The 16,940-nt window shown below is 42.1% G+C and overlaps 1 protein-coding gene and 1 pseudogene across 1 annotated transcript in view; one reads left to right on the forward strand and one right to left on the reverse strand.

Moving 5' to 3' along the window:
* The window catches only part of Papolg (poly(A) polymerase gamma), a 31,792-nt gene extending 19,162 nt beyond the window's left edge, over positions 1–12,630 (forward strand). Inside the window, exons 10-22 of the mRNA XM_032916261.1 lie at positions 440–512; positions 1,066–1,186; positions 1,514–1,598; positions 2,422–2,475; positions 4,916–5,035; positions 5,438–5,547; positions 7,416–7,537; positions 7,762–7,931; positions 8,302–8,390; positions 8,470–8,690; positions 9,198–9,263; positions 9,425–9,481; positions 11,265–12,630. Coding sequence (XP_032772152.1) covers positions 440–512; positions 1,066–1,186; positions 1,514–1,598; positions 2,422–2,475; positions 4,916–5,035; positions 5,438–5,547; positions 7,416–7,537; positions 7,762–7,931; positions 8,302–8,390; positions 8,470–8,690; positions 9,198–9,263; positions 9,425–9,481; positions 11,265–11,363 — 1,387 coding nt within the window. The 3' untranslated portion in view covers positions 11,364–12,630. The remainder of the gene's footprint in view (positions 1–439; positions 513–1,065; positions 1,187–1,513; positions 1,599–2,421; positions 2,476–4,915; positions 5,036–5,437; positions 5,548–7,415; positions 7,538–7,761; positions 7,932–8,301; positions 8,391–8,469; positions 8,691–9,197; positions 9,264–9,424; positions 9,482–11,264) is intronic.
* Positions 12,631–15,678: 3,048 nt separating this feature from the next.
* LOC116912553 lies at positions 15,679–16,232 on the reverse strand (annotated as a pseudogene).
* Between the last annotated feature and the right edge of the window lie 708 nt (positions 16,233–16,940).

Raw genomic sequence — 16,940 nt, forward strand, 5'->3', positions numbered from 1 at the left:
CACATCTGCTACATAGGTGCAGAGAGCCTAGGTCTGTCCCATGATGCTCTCTGGCAATCAATGCTCATAACCCCTGTACCTCTCCTAAGTTACTCAGTAAGGCGGCAGGTAGGTTTGTGAATGTGAGCCTTATCTTAAGAGAGTAGCATCCCCATGTATTTGAGCTCTGAATGGCGATGATGACCATAGCTGCCTCATTCATCATAGTATCCTCCGTACGTGTCAGTTACTGCTGTCACTGCACCCTCAGAGTCAGATCTGCGAGAGCAGATGAGAAGGGAGGTGCTCTAACAGGAATTGGAGTTTCTGAGGAAGCACAAACAGACTCTTCCTCGTACATTGTACGTTGTCATGGAAGATGGGGAAGTTCAGACTTGTAATTTTTATATGGCATCTGAAGGGAGAGTGTACGTGAATTAATGTCCTTCATTCATGTTAGGGAATGGCCAAATCCTGTGCTGCTGAAGCAACCAGAAGAAAGCAACTTGAATTTGCCTGTCTGGGACCCTCGGGTATGGAATTTATTATGGAATTTTATCCAGTCATTTGGGAGTAGGGCCTTTCTCTAAATGACAGTTCAAATGTAATATCATTAAAAAATGTCCATATACGACCAGTGGTTATATCAAAACAGTATCATAACCCATTGTAAAAATCTAACAAGTAGTTGCTTATAATAAAGTATTGAAATATATAAAAGTAATACTTTGTAGTACAGCTTAAAGCAGACTCATAATTCTCACATAGCTGCTAATTTAATAAGAGTAGGCAATCATTTCTATATAATGTCTCTGTGGTTATTATACTTCAACATTTCTGAAAAACTATTGCTTCTAAGATGCATCATTTTATAGCCTTATTGAGGAGAAATTAACTTCTGCAGAATTCTGACAAACAAATATATCTGACTTCAGAAAAAAATGCACTTCAGAAGACAGATATACTTCCTAGAATTGAGAGAGTTTAGTATTAAATGTATTTTTCATATTTTTCATAATTTGGGGAAGATAAAGTGAGGACTACTGAGTAATAGTATAGGTAATTATTCTGCTTCTCATTTCACAGGTAAATCCATCAGACAGGTATCATCTTATGCCAATAATTACCCCTGCCTACCCACAACAGAATTCTACGTATAATGTGTCTACATCAACTCGAACAGTAATGGTAGAAGAATTTAAACAAGGTAAATATGCTTGGCCCTGTTGCCCCTTACATGTTCCCAACATTTTAGCAGACAGCTTTATTCTATATTGGTAGCTATTGACTGTCAGTTAAATTCTTTGTAAAACATCAAATGCTTCCCAAAATATATAATATTAAGGCCAAAATTTGAACCAGTCCAATATGGTGGAATTTAACCTTTATGTTCTCAGAAACAACATAGTGTATTTACATTCCCTAAGTCAGGCATTTGTTGCATTAGATGGTTTGGGTAAAAAGACCAAAAGCTGGGCACTTTTCGAAATTAGACCTAGTTTCTAAAAACCCTTTGGTTTTTGTTTTTGTTTAGGTCTTGCAGTTACAGATGAAATTCTTCAAGGGAAATCAGATTGGTCCAAACTATTAGAACCACCAAATTTCTTTCAAAAATACAGGTATTTAAACTTTCATAATCTTTGTGTATATGTATGGAGGGGGGATCTTCTTGTCGTGTTTATGGTTTTTTGTTTGTTTTATATTCTTTATTTTTAAGGGGGTTAGGTTGTATATACCTGTGGGCGTGTATGCCGTAGTACTCATGTGGAGGACTGAGGACAGCTTGCAAGAGTTAGATCTGCCTTCCATAGCCTGTGTGGGTCTTAGGGAACAAACTCGGGTCATCAGGCCTGGTAACCAGTGCCTTTCTTTACCTACTAACCCACTTTGCCGGACCCTTGCTTTGTTTTGAGACAGAGCCTCACTCTACTCCAGGCTGACCTCAAACTTACTTTATAACCTAGGTTGGCCTGGAACTTAGGATGATTCTCCTGCCTCAGCCTCATGAGTGTAGGATTTGAGGTGTTAGCCAGCACTTGTACAATAGGGCTTCAAATGTAGAAAATGAATTATGACAGATGACAGTGTAACTCACATTTCTTAAGCCAGGTAGAGAATAGGCAGTGGAAATCCTCAGGGCTCGGGGCTCTCATTCTAGCATCAGTGACAGTTGCTAAACGGAACTGCTTTTAAATTGTGGAGTCTGTAGTGTTGTAAAAGTAATCTGTGGGGGTTGGGGATTTAGCTCAGTGGAAGGCCCTGGGTTCAGTCCCCAGCTCCGAAAAAAAAGAAAAAAAAAAAAAGTAGTCTGTGACTTTCAGAAACTGTGTAGTTATATTGTTTAGTTCTTTGTGAAGAAGAAAGAAAATAGATAAAAAACCTCAGACTAACAGATGTTTCTGGCCGTTTTCTTCCTTGATCATTGCTGCCAATGCTGCGTAGACATTATATAGTGCTGACTGCCAGTGCATCGACAGAGGAGAATCATCTGGAATGGTAAGACTTACATCTCACGTTCTGCTACCTATGTCTGATGTAACAGCGGTCACATGGTGCCACACCAACTGTAAAACTGTGTTGCTTGGCTTCCAAAGGCAGTGTATTTTAGTGACTGAGGTCCATGATGGAGCACCGGGGATAAGAAATGCCAGTAAGTTCAGCGTCGGCAGGATAGGAGCCAGATTTAAGCAAACCTTTGCAGTAGCCTGCAGCTTACTATTACTGTCCCCCATCCAACGCAGAAGGGAAGAAGACACTTTCTGTACCTTCTTAACCGAGGTGGTGCTGGTACACGTGTCTGAATTTTAAATCTTCTAACAATAGACAGTAGAACGGCCAAGCTACACTACAGCTTTGAGTGCATGCAAATTCATGCTCTCTGCCATCCGTGTATTCCTGTTCCTGGGCCCAGTGGGCAGGAGGTGTGCTGCCATAATTTCCTCCAGTCTGACCTGCTTTTTCAAGGGTCTTTATTTCTCTGGTTACTTAATTTTTTTATTGATGAAGTTTTTGTCTAGGTGAGGAGTCAGGAAACTACAGCCTATGACAGATTCCAGCTGCCACTTGTAGTGAGCTGTTGTAGTGAGCTGTTGTAGTGAGATGCTGTAGTGAGATGCTGTAGTGAGATGCTGTAGTGAGATGTTGTAGTGAGATGTTGTAGTGAGATGCTGTAGTGAGCTGCTGTAGTGAGCTGTTGTAGTGAGCTGCTGTAGTGAGCTGCTGTAGTGAGCTGTTGTAGTGAGCTGTTGTAGTGAGATGCTGTAGTGAGATGCTGTAGTAAGATGCTGTAGTGAGCTGTTGTAGTGAGCTGCTGTAGTGAGATGTTGTAGTGAGGTGTTGTAGTGAGGTGTTGTAGTGAGATGCTGTAGTGAGATGCTGTAGTGAGCTGTTGTAGTGAGATGTTGTAGTGAGATGCTGTAGTGAGATGCTGTAGTGAGCTGTTGTAGTGAGATGTAGTGAGATGCTGTAGTGAGATGCTGTAGTGAGATGTTGTAGTGAGATGCTGTAGTGAGATGCTGTAGTGAGATGTTGTAGTGAGCTGTTGTAGTGAGGTGTTGTAGTGAGGTGTTGTAGTGAGATGCTGTAGTGAGATGCTGTAGTGAGATGTTGTAGTGAGATGTTGTAGTGAGATGCTGTAGTGAGGTGCTGTAGTGAGATGCTGTAGTGAGATGCTGTAGTGAGCTGTTGTAGTGAGATGCTGTAGTGAGCTGTTGTAGTGAGCTGTTGTAGTGAGGTGTTGTAGTGAGGTGTTGTAGTGAGCTGCTGTAGTGAGCTGCTGTAGTGAGCTGCTGTAGTGAGATGCTGTAGTAAGATGCTGTAGTGAGCTGTTGTAGTGAGCTGCTGTAGTGAGATGTTGTAGTGAGGTGTTGTAGTGAGCTGCTGTAGTGAGATGCTGTAGTGAGCTGTTGTAGTGAGCTGCTGTAGTGAGCTGCTGTAGTGAGATGTTGTAGTGAGCTGTCGTAGTGAGCTGTTGTAGTGAGCTGTTGTAGTGAGCTGTTGCTAGTACAGGGCAATCCTCATGACTGTGTGGCTGAGTGTTACTCTCTGCTGTGCAGACACGGAGACTACCACTCAACCCACTGCACATCATAGAAAAGCCAACTCATTTACGTAGCAACACTGCACTAACTCAGTTTCCATGCATCTCCTCTTGGAACAGTTATATCAGCTTTCATAAGTGGAAATATTTAAAAGTATTCTTGAAAATTTTCTGACTCATGGTTACTAATACATAGCTCACAGTACATATTTTTACACTCGATCTTAGCCAAAAGGCTGAGAAGCCATGACAGTTTAATGAGAGAAAATTAAGTTGTAGAAATCTTGCTGACCCTGTATGTTTTTGTAATAGCTGGTTTAAGTTTAGTGACTTTTTGAAATGCAAAATCCAGTATTTTGTGAAAGTCAGTCTGCTTCTTTCAGGAATTATGTGCCTACATTAGCTGTTCCTGTTCATATTATTTAAAGGTAGCTTAGCCTTAGTGTAAAGATATGAAAGTAGAAAGGATTAAAGACCACATAACTAAGTCCCGACTATTAGAGCCTTAACCAAGACTGGGTATTGTTAGAGTCAGAAATGCATAGAGTTAGATCAGTCTTTTGTAAGCAGAAAGTCACTGAGGTTTGACATTTGCCTGCTTGATGTCTTACGTTGTTGTTGTTGTCGTTGTCACTGTCACTCTTACTGTGTGTGCTCATGCCCCAGCATGCATATGGGTATCACAAGTCGGCCTTTAGAAGTGGCTCTTCCCTTCCTCTGTGACTGCTTTGACCTTAGGAGCACACTGCTGCCCCTTGTTATGTTAAAGACCCCTGCTTTAATTAGACTCTTCCTTAAGAGAGTGTACGAGCTTCACAGTTCGCGTCTCACTTGGTTTACTTCAGTATAGTTGTCAAACTTCCTATGACTTCATTGAAATCCTGCTGTTTATCTCAGGGTTGGATTAGTAGAATCTAAAATCCGTGTACTTGTTGGAAACTTGGAACGGAATGAATTTATTACTCTCGCCCATGTGAATCCCCAGTCATTCCCAGGAAATAAGGAACATCATAAAGCGTAAGTTGTCCCTAAATAAAATTTTTAAATATTATTTGACATATGCCTTGTTTCAAATGAGTTTTAAGACTGTCCTTAACAGCCATTGGTGGGAGAATGATGTATGTTTTAGATATGTGTGGTCATGTATTCATTATTATATAAGTATACACTGTAGTACTCAGCAAAACTCCATGTTAGTCTTCAGAACCTTCTAACTGTTTAACAACTCATTCTCCAATGCAACTTAGTCTTTTAAAACAGTATTAAGCAGCTACGCCAGTGCTCCGGGTGTAGCTTAAGAATTTGGTCACATCTCTGAAATCTGTTAATAAGGTAGAAAAATAGAAGCCAAGTTTGATTGTCCAGTAGCATTTGTTAGATTGAAAAAATTAATGGAAATTTTTAAATTTTACTTTATAGCAACAATTACGTATCAATGTGGTTCCTCGGGATAATTTTTCGGAGAGTAGAAAATGCAGAAAGTGTTAACATAGACTTGACATATGATATACAGTCATTTACTGATACAGGTAAGACTTTGTAATCATGGGGCTATGATTCTCAACCATGACTGTAACTCAGTTCCATCTGTTTAGGGTCAGCTAGAGATGCTCTCTCATTCCCCATCTGCTTAAATTAAATGGTCCCCTGCTGGAGGAGTGGATGCGCTGTTTAGGGAAGGACAGAAATGATGGAGCAGTCTTCAGCACAGAGTGCAGAGTAATGGTCTGACAGAGGAGTCATACAGAAGAGTCACACTTCACAAACTCACAAATGCAGAGCAGGGCTCTGGCAGGAGTTTTCTTTTTATTTTAAAACACTGCGGGCTGCTTAGTCTAGGAGCCAGCCAGTGTGCGTAGGGGACAGGAGTGGGAAGACCCTAGGCACTCCTAAATCAGTTGCTTGTGGTACCATCTTCATGTGTTTTCTATTTTAAAATAGAACTAAACTCCTCAGGTGACTTTCTTATTTGTTCAGCCAAAGTTTATCATTGCAGTCCGTAAAAATGAATTTTGTTTTTTTTTTTTAAAGATTTTATTTATTTTATTTATATGTGAGTACACTGTAGGTGTCTTCAGACACCAGAAGAGGGCATCAGATCCCATTACAGATGGTTGTGAGCCACCATGTGGTTGCTGGGACTCGAATTCAGGACCTCTGGAAGAGCAGTCAGTGCTCTTAGCCACTGAGCCATCTCTCCAGCCCTTCGTTTTTTACCTTAAATAATCATCAGGAGAAACAGATTTGCTGAAAATGTTTCAAGATTAATTGGAAAAAAGTTGCCCTTTATAACTAGCCCCAGCCTCAGTCTCTGGAATATGCGTTATAATTGGGCTGGTATTGATCCGAGGTGTATGATGTTCGTGTGATCTCTTCTTGGCAGAGACGAGTTTTCTGAGTTCTTTGCTGCTAGTCCTAGTGTTCATCATGGTAATGTGGATTTCTCTGCTTCACCTTCAAATTAACTAATTAACTAATTAACATTCTCAGGAAGGGACGGAGAATCTGCAGTTTGATATCATGAATATAAACTAGGGATCAGATGTCTTAAAAAGGAGAAAGTAGAGATACTCTGTTAATAAGATTTTTCAAATATTCTTTTCCACGTGTGCACACTCATGCCACATGTCATAGTATTTGCATGGAGAAACAGCCCTTCTCTCCCTGTCTTCAGTGGACTAAAAAGTCCAATGGGCTAGACACAAACTACCTTAATTTTGGCAATACAACTGGTCTTTACCAATAATGAAAAGCACTAGAACAGACATCTAGAGCCATATGTCTTGGATGCAGTCAGGTTGTTCCAGGCTTTCTAAGACAAACGTTCCACCTGTACACAGGGTAGAGTTGCAGGTGACGCTGAGCCCCCGTGTTCTATATCTCTGTGCGCTACAGTGAACAAACAGGTTCAGGATAGTGGGAGACCTTGAATTGCGTTTGTATATTTGGTAGAGAATTATCATAAGTAGTTGGCTGTAGAGACAGTGCAGAGATTCAGAGTTCTGGCTGCTCTCCCAAGAGCCTAAGGCTTGGTTCCCCAGCACCCATGTGTGTGTGTGTGCTTGTGTGTGTGTAAAAGAAAATTATCTTAGATTCAGACAAGTAATTATATAGAAAGATTACCATTTTGAAAATAGCAAAGATTTGGGGGGGAAATATGCCTGCATATTTATTTTGTTAATAAGGATTGTCTATAAGAAAGCTTTTAGACTGTATGTACATAGAACCAATCCACTCTTAAATAGTATTGTGGCACAATGGAAGTATTTTAGAAAGATTTGTTCCCATAAGAGGGTGTGGTTTTATTGGGGCATAGGTATTCTAGACATTTCAGAAAAGGGAAACAGCTTGTGGTTCATAGAGAGATTTCTCATCTATCGTGTTAACATGTTTACAGTGTACAGGCAGGCAAACAACATCAATATGCTGAAGGACGGGATGAAGATTGAGGCCACTCACGTAAAGAAAAAGCAGCTTCACCATTACCTACCCGCGGAGATTCTTCAGAAGAAGAAAAAGGTGGGTCTGCTAGCCTAACTCCAGGGTGCTGCCATTGAGGCAGTTGATCCTGAGACCAAACTGGAACTTTACATCTCTTCTAAACCTCTTTGGAAAGAAGATGTAGACAGCAGGTCTGAAATCTCATTGATCACAGATATTTGCATTTGTGTGCTTCGGAACTAAAGGTAGTCTCTGTGTTCTCATTTGTTTTGAAACCCTGAACAGCCTTTTTCTCTTGGCAGAGTCTTTCTGATGTGAGTCGGAGTTCAGGGGGCCTTCAGTCCAAAAGATCGTCTCTGGATAGCAATTGTCTGGACAGCTCCCGAGACACTGACAGTGGAACTCCCTTTAACTCTCCGGGGTCTGCACATAAGCCTTCCAACCCAGACAGCCCCACAGGAGACGCAGAGAGGTAAGGGTCAGAACTGTCCTTTCCGTCTGTGTACCGAAGGATGAGGAGAATGTTCTGTGCCTCTCCTAAAAGGCCTGTCCTCATCATCCAGGGGTTTCTGCTAGCGACCAGCTTCTTGCTTAGGAATGCGGACAGTTTGTAGCTGTGGGAGTTGCTCCACAGTTAAGGACTTAGTGGAATCGCGCTGTATAGGTGGATGTACAGATTTTCCGCTTAGACTTTTCTCTTGATTTTCACCACCTCTAACTTTCTCTGTTCTTCTAGTGAGTAAGTGAAATACTAAAAGGAAGTGATGTTAAAATGTTAAATGAGAGAGCTTGAAGTCCATAATAGGAAATAAACTAATACTTACACTTTACACTTTTACTAGGAGTAACGCGGAGCCCATGGCTGTGATTGTGGAGAAGCTGCCAAGTGTTCCCCCCGCTCAGGGGCTGTCCATTCCAGTCATTGGTGCAAGTAGGTACCTCATCAGTCCCTGTGGCCGACAGCCCCACCACATACGTGCTCAATTACTAGGCTGTGTCTTTCTTTCTAGAGGGTGACGCTGCAGTCAAAGCCGTGTCCTCCCCAGCCGTGTGCACCATTCCTACTGTAGTAGGACGGAACGTCATTCCTAGAGTCACTACACCCCACAACCCTGTCCAGGGACAACCACATCTAAATGGAATATCAAATATTACTAAGAATGTTACACCCAAAAGATCCCACTCACCACCTACAGATGGGACTGCTAAGAGGTTGAAAGACATAGAAAAGGTAACATTATGCCCTCAGTGGTGGCCGTGCCTTTTGTTTTGTTTTGTTTTTTTCTAAGTTAAAATAATAGTAAAGAAGCCGACAACTTGTTGTATTTAAAAGAATATTTTAAACCCTTAGGAAACAATAATTGTTGTTCATCTCAAATTCTAGTCACTGAGGTCTGAAAGTTGCTTGATTGGTTTACATTTCTTGATTACACAAACGCTGAGGAGATGAGTGGTGGCCGTACTGTTCATACGGTTTCTTCTGTTCTGTGATCTTCTCTGCTTGCTCCCAGTAGGTGGTAATAAAGTGTATCTGTTAGAATCTGTTTGAAAGATCACTTCAGCTGCAGAATTAAGGGTAGCAGCTGAACTTGGTCTCAATTTAGTTGTAGTTAATTGAAGGCTTTAATTGTAATTATTGTAGTTTCGGAGGGTAGACTAGTGAGTTTCCTGATTTATATAGAATGTATGATCTTTGCAGATACATAATAGCAACTCATCCTTATTGTTTCTATTTTAGTTCATTCGACTTGAGTCAGCATTTAAGGAGTCCCGTGCTGCGGAGGACAGGAAAAGAAAGCCAATGGTAAATGAGTTGGTGTTGTCTCAGAGTGTGGTCTTAAAGAGCTGTAGTATGAGAAGTACCAGACGAAGTATTTCAGTTTCAGGCGCTGGGTGTTAAGTAGGAAGAATTGTTGTACACAAAAAGAAAATTTAAACTGGTGTGTTTAACTCTTCTGTTTTTAGGATGCGATTGGTGGAGAATCTATGCCCATTCCAACTATTGATACATCACGCAAAAAGGTAATAGATGATAGATAGTATCGCCATAGGAAACACGAGTACAAAAATTATTAAGAAACTAAAACTAAATCCAAGCATTTAGAAGTCTGAGGCATGAGGAGTGCTTCGTTTAAGTCTAGCCTGAGCTACAGAGTAAAACCCTATCTCACAGAAGCAAAAACCTAAGATCAGAAAGGCAGTGGTTATGTCCTTGTTCTCAGAAACAGGCAAGTGGTTGGTTAGGACTGCAGATGACAGAAAGCTTACAGTTCTCAGTGGGCATTCCTCAAAGTCAAGAAAAGATGTCCTTAGATGTAAATCTGTCTTATTTATCCATGAATAGTTGTTCACTCAGCACAGGAGTTTCTTACTAATACCAGAGATAGCTTTTGTTATATACATGGATGGCTTTCAAAATTTGTTATTAAAAATCAAATATTTTGGGGCTGGAGAGATGGCTCAGTGGTTAAGAACACTGACTGCTCTTCCAGAGGTCCTGAGTTCAAATCCCAGCAACCACATGGTGGCTCACAACCATCTGTAATGGAACCCAATGCCCTCTTTTTGACAGTATACTCATATACATAAAACAAATAAAATCTTTTAAAAAAAGAAATTAAACATATTTGTATTTTAAAGGAGCCAAATATAGCACTGTATGTGGAGAACACCTTTAGAACACGAGCTAAATAGATTCTAACATTGAATTTTAGAATTTACTCTGAAGACTTACCCTTAAACTAATAAATAGAATATTATTAAGCATGGGAAGCTGAGAAAGGAGCTTTGTACAGAACACGGGAAGCCCTTCTCTGAGAGTGTATTTTCACGCCTCCAGAGAGGGAAGTGCACTTCCTTATAATCAACTTTTACCCTGTCAGACCCTTTGAAAACACAGCAATATCTCTACGGGCAGTCTCAATTATGCAACTCACGCTGTAAGATGTTACAGAAATATATACTAAACATGACAGTCCAAGAAAGTAGTGGAGTGGATGCTAAAATACAGAACAGTGAACGGCGCGGTTGTGCTCTAAAGTGTTTCAAGCCCAGCCAGAGGTGGTGCATGCTTTTACCCCAGCTCTGAGTTCCAGCCAGCCCGAGCTAGCTCCATAGACCAACCTGTTTCAAACAAAACAAAAGGAAATTCAAGGATGAAGTTTAAGTGAGAATTGTAGGTTTTGGTTATGTTACAGTTTATCACCCTGCTCTTATTTTTTTATACACCTGAACTTTTTACCGTTTGTTTGTTTGTTTGTTTGTTTATTGTGCTGGGGATTAACCCCAGAACTTCATGCATGCCACACGAGTGGTCTACCACCGACTACATCCTCTGCAAATTAACTATAGACAAGGTTTACATTGTTTCTGTTATCCAATCCAAAAGCTAACTGAGGGAGCAGCCCTTCCTGCTCATCCTCACTTTTACTTCAGGTGCTCCAGGCTCTCCTCGGCAGTCACCGTCACTTGCCCAGCTGTGAGAGGGGCTGAGTAGGCTATGCATTTCTCACTGGAGCGTGAGCTAGCAGAGCCCTCCTCTCCAGCGTCCTCACACTGCTGCACTTCCACACTTCCCTACCCCTCTGCGTCTCAGTTCCAACTGTCTAAAAAGTGCCCAAGAGCAAACCTACTTAGAATGAATAGGGGAAGAAGGAGGAGAGGTCAAGCACACATGGGAATGGTAGGATGGTAGGAGCCATTACGGGAAGGAGGGTGTATGTGTGCCTGCGTGTGCATGTGTGTGCTCTTGCGCTCTGGAGTGCACGGGTATGCACACACTTTTTTTTCTCTTTCTTCCTAACAGCGACTACCCAGTAAAGAACTGCCAGACTCATCATCTCCAGTTCCAGCAAGCAACATCCGAGTCATCAAGAACTCCATCCGCCTGACCCTTAATCGGTAATAGCAGTGCCTCTTCCCTGAGGTGAGCATGCGGTCATGAGGTGCACCGAGGGCAGCCAGTCTTCAACGGAGAGCCAGCTGCCGTGCAGATAGGTGGCGGGGACAGTCGTCAGCCTACTCACCTCGGAGTGAGGTGACGGAGCTGCTCTCACTGATTGCTGGGCACACTGAGGACACCTGCTAGTGAACGTCACCTACAATATTATGGCTTTGCATTTTGAGGTTTTACTGCCTTAACTTTTGATGTTTGTTTCTGTTATGGGAACCAGTTCTTGGCCACTTGGACTCTGATAAAAACAAGTCCTGAACTGTTTTTTTTTTTTTTTTTTTTTTTTTTTTTTTTTAAGTCTTGTGTTGTAATCATTGTATAGAGCTGAAAAAGTTAAAAACAAAAAAAAAAAAAAAAAACCTGTCTTGTAATTTTCTAAATGTTTGTGTGTTTACTTTAGATTGAAGTCACTTTGTGAAGCCCGAGGTTGGTGAATGTGAGGTGTCTCTTCTGCTCCTTCGTTTGTGTAGATGTCTATTTTGTTTATTTAAATTATTTTTTCCAAACTGGCACATCAATATTTAAACTATTTTTTGTGCTTTTGTCCAAATGTTGCATAGTTACCGGGAGGCTTAGTCCAGTGACGACACAGGAACTGGGCACCGTAAATGTTTTGCCTCCCATGGAGGCCTTCAAAATGCATCTTTATTAAAAATCAAACCAACCAGGATACTGAAAGTCAGTATATGAATGGTGAAATTGTTACATATCGTACTATCTCATGACATTCTTGTTAGTTGATTGTCTTTTCTACAGAGGAAGAATTCATTCCACCATCAATGATAAGATCCCTTCAAGTATAGCAGACTTGTATTTTTGAAGTATAAAAGTAACTCAGCATGACAGCCCCTCACCATAATTCCCACAGTTGCCAACAGTTTCTTCATGGATTAGGCATGCAGAAATAAGCAGTGGATTTCATGGAAACCTCAAGGCATTTTTTGGATGACATTGTTACCAACCGTTAATTGGCTCAGGACCTTTGTAGTTTTTATTTAACTATATGAGTTGTCTTTTTTTACACTGCTTTTTTCAGTGCATTTCTTAATATTTTTTTAAGTTTCATGAATGCATGCTCAGTTTATTAAAAATCCACAACCATGTAATTCTTGTAATCTGTTGACTCCGTGTTTTGTAAATGAAGTCGTATGTATTTTCAGAGTATTTTTGTATGTACTGTAAGATATCATCTTTTCAAAGAGAAACTTTAAAACCTTTACTGTGTCTTTAATTTTTTAAACACACCTAATTAATATATCTAAAATGGAACACAGAAGATAGCCAGGAATGCTGTGCCCCACCATTGGCTCTCACTCAGTGCTCAGCAGGTGCAGAGGCAGAGGCGGGAGCAGGGTGTCACCGAGTATGCAGGAGAAATAGCCTGGCTGTGCGTTCCTTAGGACACATGGGAGCCACAGTCAGTGGAGAAATAGCCCATGTTCACTTGCAAACCTTGACCACCATTTTAAATTCTTAACTTTAGATTGTCAAGAGTGCTACATCCTCCCTCTCCTGATCTGTGGCTGCCCGAAAGGCAGATTCTAGTGTTTAATGTACACAAAAGAAAAGTGGAAAAAACTTACTGAAAGTAAACGGCAAGAGCTGAAAAAGAAGGGCTGTTCTACTCACATTCTCTACCAACCACCGCTCACACTCACTGCCAACCACCGTGCACATTCACTACCAACCACTGCTCATACTCACTACCAACCACAGCTCACATTCACTACCAACCACCGCTCACACTCACACCAACCACCGCTCACACTCACTACCAACCACCGCTCACACTTACTACCAACCACTGCTCACACTCACTACCAACCACAGCTCACACTCACTACCAACCACTGCTCATACTCACTACCAACCACTGCTCATACTCACTACCAACCACTACTCACACTCACTACCAACCACAGCTCACACTCACTACCAACCACTGCTCACACTCACTACCAACCACTCCTCACACTCACTACCAACCACTACTCATACTACCAACCACCGCTCACATTCACTACCAACCACCCCTCACACTCACTACCAACCACCGCTCTACCACTACACTCACACTACCAACCACAGCTCACACTCACTACCAACCACTGCTCACACTCACTACCAACCACTGCTCACACTCACTACCAACCACTACTCATACTACCAACCACCGCTCACATTCACTACCAACCACCGCTCACACTCACTACCAACCACCGCTCACACTTACTACCAACCACAGCTCACACTCACTACCAACCACTGCTCACACTCACTACCAACCACTGCTCACACTCACTACCAACCACCGCTCACACTCACTACCAACCACCGCTCACACTCAACCACAGCTCACACTCACTACCAACCACTGCTCACACTCACTACCAACCACTGCTCACACTCACTACCAACCACAGCACACATTCACTACCAACCACTACTCACATTCACTACCAACCACTGCTCACACTCACTACCAACCACTGCTCACACTCACTACCAACCACAGCTCACACCTCACACTCACTACCAACCACTGCTCACACTCACTACCAACCACAGCTCACATTCACTACCAACCACTACTCACATTCACTACCAACCACTGCTCATACTCACTACCAACCACTACTCACATTCACTACCAACCACAGCTCACACCTCACACTCACTACCAACCACTGCTCACACTCACTACCAACCACAGCTCACATTCACTACCAACCACTACTCACATTCACTACCAACCACTGCTCACACTCACTACCAACCACTGCTCACACTCACTACCAACCACAGCTCACATTCACTACCAACCACCGCTCACATTCACTACCAACCACTGCTCACACTCATTACCAACCACTCACATTCACTACCAACCACTGCTCACACTCTACCAACCACTACTCACACTCACTACCAACCACTGCTTACACTCTCCCAACCACCGCTCACATTCACTACCAACCACTACTCACATTCACTACCAATCACTGCTCACACTCACCAACCACTGTGCACACTCGCTACCAACCACTGCTCACACTCACTACCAACCACTGTGCACACTCACTACCAATCACCGCTCACATTCTCTGCCAACCATTACTCAGATTCACTACCAACCACCGCTCACACTCACTACCAAGCACCGCTCACATTCACTACCAACCACTGCTCACACTCACTACCAACCACCGCTCATATACACTATCAAAGACCCATGGGGAGCTGCAGCTTCCTTAGCAAAGCCATTTTCAAAGTTAAACTTTCCTTGGATCTAAATGTTTGCGATTTTCCTTTACATACTCTTGAGTGTGAAACTGGGTGATGATGAGAGGACTGTTACCTGACCATGAACCTGCGAAGATGACCTGGTGGGGAACCTAGTTAAATCTTAGGTCTGAGAAAGGAGCCTTGCCCAGGACTATAGTCGCTTTGTTCTGAGACCAAGAGTCCATTCAGCATGGTCAGTAGCTCAGCACCAGCATATACCAAGAGGGACTTACTCCATCAACTGGCCTGGCAGCTGAGGAAATGGATGGGTTTGACACAGTGGGCTGTCAAAATGAGAGCTTCCTGCCCTGACTGGAAGGGGAGGCTTCATACATTTCATTACCACTGTAGGAGTGCTTGGACCGGTCCCAAGTAAGTAAAAAGGTGTGGGACTCTGTTCTGTTTGCTGGCTGTTTTCAAGTGTGTAACTATAGCTAGAAATGTATTCTACAAAGCCACGTAACCTGCAGCATTTAGACAAATGTTCGTTTTCCTAAGGTCTCTGTGACCGTGCTCTGGAGACTAACAAAGGGAAGTATACCTGGAAACTTCTGCTTTGAGAACTTAACCAATGTGAGGCAGAAAGTCCTGTTTTAACAGCTTAGAAAACTGGGAGAAGAATTCAATTTAATTTTACTGATGCTTAAAATAAGACTAATTTAGTCTGAAATTCAGTAGTGTTAGTAAAATGCTTACTAACTTAGCAATTAAGTGAAAACGGGCACTGTCTAACGAGCCAACGTTTTTTCCCACTGCATCCCCCGAGTTTTCACTTTGAAGCCCTGGCTGGTCTGAAACTCGCTATATAGATCAGGCTGGCTTACAGCTTTGGGTAATATTCCTTCCTCAGCTCCTGGCTTGACTCTTAGTTTTTGGGGTGTTTGTTTGTTTGTTTTTTTGGGTTTTTTTTGGGTTTGGTTGGGGTTTTTTTTTGTTTTGTTTTATTTTGTTTTACTCTATCTGCATTTATTTTGTGCTGAATTTAATCCCGTGCCATGAGTTTTTGTTTCTTCAGTTTCTTCTGGGATATCTTTTTCTTCTGTGTAACCTCCTCTTCCGGCTTTGGAATAATCTGTTCCTTCTCAGTGAGGATCAACTCAGTGTGGCAGGGGGAGCTCATGGATGGGTTAATCCGGCCATGAGCTCTGTAGGTTCGTTGGCATGTCTTAGGTGCCATGTTCACCTGGATGTGTTCAATGACAGAGAATCTACATCCAAACCCTTCAGTTCGGCATCACTCTCTGCATTTTTAAGCATGTGCAGCAGAAATTCAGCACTCTTTTTTGGCCACCGTCCCTGTGTCCAGCCCCACTGTTTGGCCTGGTCTCACCTACTGACTCCACCATTATACCACCGGAATGGCACACATTGCTTCTTTAAAGTGACATCCTTCGGATACTTGGTGGCTTTGCGGGTATGAATACCTTTGATTGCCTGGGCAGTTTCCCTGGTGTTCTTAAAGTACACACGAAGGTTTGAACCTCTTGATTTGCATGATTTCGTGAGGTTTTCGGGGTCAAGGGAGTAGCGAAGCATCTTCACAGGTCACCTCTGGCTGCTTACAGGAAGGGCGTCTCTTAGTTTTAAAATGAGAATTTCTAGCTTGAGGGTCATGAGGAGCAGAGAATCCTTTGGAATTGTGTATAAGGTGGGTTTTGTGCATTTTTCCAGTCATGGGAAGTTAGCTTTCATCCATTTCTCAAACTCGTCTATGCTCTCAAAAAGGAGGCTGAGGATGGAAACCACCAGGATCCTAGAATATCCATAATTTACTCGATTTGATTTTGCTGCAGCAGATTTCTAAATGCAATGTGGCTCTTTAACAAGGTGGGCCATGAGGGGCATCCAATACTGTATCCATTAGGTACTTTATATACTCTGGGCAAAACTTAATGTGGTTGATATTTAGAAAATTTTACCATCAACTTTCCTATGCTAACAGATTCATTATCAAGGTCCCTCAGAATAGAGTAGCTTAGAATAATCCTTAATGGTGAGAGAAGAATGAAGATCTGAACCCTTGAGGTCCTTGCACTAAAGGTCTCACTTGCTCCTCCAACTTTGTAGTTCAGGCCAGAACACACTACACATATGGATAACATACATGCTTTAGTTCTTTACCTATATGTTTTCTATAAACAAATGTATGTTCAAATCAATAACTACCTAGTAAGTCATACAAAGCTTGGGATTTGTGCAGTCGATTGGAGGAAATCAGCCCCAATAACGACAACTTCTCCTTAG

This window comes from Rattus rattus, chromosome 11 (genome assembly GCF_011064425.1).
Source record: "Rattus rattus isolate New Zealand chromosome 11, Rrattus_CSIRO_v1, whole genome shotgun sequence".
Taxonomy (NCBI): Eukaryota; Metazoa; Chordata; class Mammalia; order Rodentia; family Muridae; genus Rattus; species Rattus rattus.